Here is a 3033-nt window from a genome sequence, read left to right on the forward strand (position 1 = left end):
GAGCTGTCCTTTCTCCAAGCTGCAAACAGAACCTGCCCCATCCAGTGCCCTGCAAACAGGCAGGGTTCTGTAGGACCAAGGAGAGTGCACAGAGATTTTTTGGGGTCTGTGAGTGCTGGCACAGAGAGATCAGGCACAGGGAAACACCTGCAGCAGGGAAATCTGCAGGAAGCAGAGAGAAGATCAGGGAATGAAAGAAAACAAAACCCAGCAATGCTGTGGCAGGGAGAGTTTAGAGATGCCCACAGGATCCCCTCCAGTGCAGCCCCTCCCTCTGAACAAGCCCCCTCCCTCCTGTGCCCCAGCCAAGCCTTTGCCCTCAGGGCCGGGGCTCCAAGGTGTGCAGCCCCTCCTGTGCAGGCAGAACTGCAGCAGAGCCGTGGGGCAGCTCTGCAGCCCCGGGCCCAGTTCCCTCTGCAGAGCACAGGGCTGGGAGCATCTGCCCGGCCCTGGGGGCTCTGGAGGGGGCACAGCTGGCTCAGGGTGACGCTGTCCCCAGTGCCCGGCTCTGGGCAATGCTGTCAGTGCAGCCAGGGAAGGAGCTGCATCTCCCTTCATCCAATACCATCATAAGGACACTTGGAAGTGTCCCTGAGATTTCAGTCCAAGCTGGGAGCTTCAATCCAGGGCGCAAACCTGTCCTGGAGTATCTCTGAGATATAAGATTGGTGGGGAAAGGCAGCGGTGTTGTTACACTGAAAATGCTGCTGGGTTGGTGAAATGAGCAAAGAGAGCCCTTGGCCACAAATGTGGAGCTGGGCTGTGGTGGATCCATCTGCTCTCAGCAGTACCTAAGGCATTTTTGGGAATAAACATGGGAAGTTGATCACCCTCCACCTGCTAAAGTTTAAACCCCTGACAAAATCTGAACAGATCAGAATGAAAGAACACCTCCCCTTAGTCTCCACTCATCACTTTGTCTCAGAGAAATCACTCTATTCTCCTGGGGGGCAGCAAAAATGCTGAGGGCTTATGATATCCAAGAATACCAAGACAGACATGGAGGGAGCTTAAAAAGAAAACTGCAGAACACTTGAACACAAAAGGAGGTCTGTGTCACTTACAGGGGACAGCGTATGGGAAATTGCTTTGATTTTGCTTACGGGTGTCTCCTCTATCTCTACACTGTCTTTTTCTCCATGAACAGGTCCACATGCCAAGGATCAGCAAATGTCCAACAGCAGCTCCATCAGGCACTTCCTCCTGCTGGCATTGGCAGACACGCGGCAGCTGCAGCTCCTGCACTTCTGCCTCTTGCTGGGCATCTCCCTGGCTGCCCTCCTGGGCAACGGCCTCATCATCAGCGCCGTAGCCTGCGGCCACCACCTGCACACGCCCATGTTCTTCTTCCTGCTCAACCTGGCCCTCAGCGACCTGGGCTCCATCTGCACCACTGTCCCCAAAGCCATACACAATTCCCTCTGGGACACCAGGGACATCTCCTACACAGGATGTGCTGCTCAGCTCTTTTTCTTTCTCTTCTTTATCATAGCAGAGTTTTCTCTCCTGACCATCATGTGCTACGACCGCTACGTGTCCATCTGCAAACCTCTGCACTACGGGACCCTCCGTGGCAGCAGAGCTTGTGCCCACATGGCAGCAGCTGCCTGGGCCAGTGCCTTTCTAACTGCTCTCATGCACACGGCCAATACATTTTCCCTGCTCCTGTGCCATGGCAATGCCCTGGGCCAGTTCTTCTGTGAAATCCCCCAGATCCTCAAGCTCTCCTGCTCCAAACCCTACATCAGGGAACTTGGAGTTTCTGTTTTCACTGCCTCCTTAGCTTTTGGTTGTTTTGTGTTCGTTGTTTTCTCCTATGTGCAGATCTTGAGGGCTGTGCTGAGGATCCCCTCTGAGCAGGGACGGCACAAAGCCTTTTCCACCTGTCTCCCTCACCTGGTTGTGGTCTCCCTGTTTATCAGCACTGGTATATTTTCCTATCTAAAGCCCCCCTCCATGTCCTCTCCATCCCTGGATCTGACCCTGTCAGTTCTGTACTCGGTAGTGACTCCAGCCCTGAACCCCCTCATCTACAGCCTGAGGAACCAGGAGCTCAAGGCTGCCGTGTGGAGACTGATGGCTGGATGCATTCAGAAAGACTAAATTAGATGACAGTTTTTGCAAATCACTTGTAATAAAAGTCATCTTAGATAGCTCTTGTTGGTTTTCTTGCTGGTGGTTTTTTTTCCCTTGATTGTAGTTTTTCCATATTTTCCAAAAGAAAAGCCACAGTTCATTCCATTTCACATTTTGTGTATCTCAAGAGTTCCTGTGGCCACAGACTGTGTCAAGGAGGGGCTGCAGTCTTGGTGGCTTTAAAGGAACTAAAGGATCTCCCAGCCAAGTTTTCTGCAGAGATGCCCTTCTGTTGCCTTCTCTGGAGGTGCAGCACCAATGTCTGTGTGCAGAGCTGGGGGCAGATCAGTGCTGGCCCAGCAGCTGTGCCCAGCAGCAGCAGCCGCACTTGGTGTTGCCAGTGCTGCTGCCGTGGCCCTGCCCCGCTGCCCTGGTGGCCCTGGTGTTGCTGCAGGGCCTGAGTGCTCTCGGGGCCGGGCACAGCCCTGGCGGTGGCACTGCCGGGGCTGCAGCAGGGACAGGCCATGGGCACTGCTGGGGCAGCGCTGACGCCTCAGCCCAGGGCCTGAGGGCTCCAGGCTCCTTGCCCAGGCTCTCTCAAGAACACACCCAGGCCAATGCTCAGCACAGAAAACCCCGTGAGCAGCCTCAGGCTGGCCGTGGGCAGGCTGGGGGCAAACAGCATGGCTGGGGCTCTGCAAGGGCCCTGGGGCAGACGGGAAGGAGCAGCAGAGCAGGGGCTGATCCATTCCCAGTGCGCTGCACAGCTCAGGGCAGCGTCCCAGAGCATGCTCATGGAGTTGCCAACGACATCCCCCCTCTGCAGCCCTGGCCTCTCCCCCAGTTCACACAGGTGCCCCATCCTTGCAGGCACAGACACGGCAGCACTGGCTCAGCAGCCCCTGTTTGCATTGCACAGAGCAGGGGGAGCACCCCCATGCTGTTGCTGTGGGGACA

At 55.8% G+C, this 3033-nt stretch overlaps 1 protein-coding gene across 1 annotated transcript; it reads left to right on the forward strand.

Annotated features, from left to right (window-relative positions):
- Positions 1 to 1338: 1338 nt before the first annotated feature.
- LOC128943432 (olfactory receptor 14J1-like) lies at positions 1339 to 2073 on the forward strand (the record flags this gene model as incomplete). Its single annotated transcript, XM_054286380.1, has 1 exon — positions 1339 to 2073. A coding segment is annotated over one exon (735 nt), but the record flags the coding sequence as incomplete, so codon positions are not given.
- Positions 2074 to 3033: the final 960 nt, after the last annotated feature.

The sequence above is a fragment of the Melozone crissalis genome, unplaced genomic scaffold (assembly GCF_028551555.1).
Source record: "Melozone crissalis strain CALT ecotype California unplaced genomic scaffold, PUWL_Pcris_2 ptg000046l_1, whole genome shotgun sequence".
Lineage (NCBI taxonomy): Eukaryota > Metazoa > Chordata > Aves > Passeriformes > Passerellidae > Melozone > Melozone crissalis.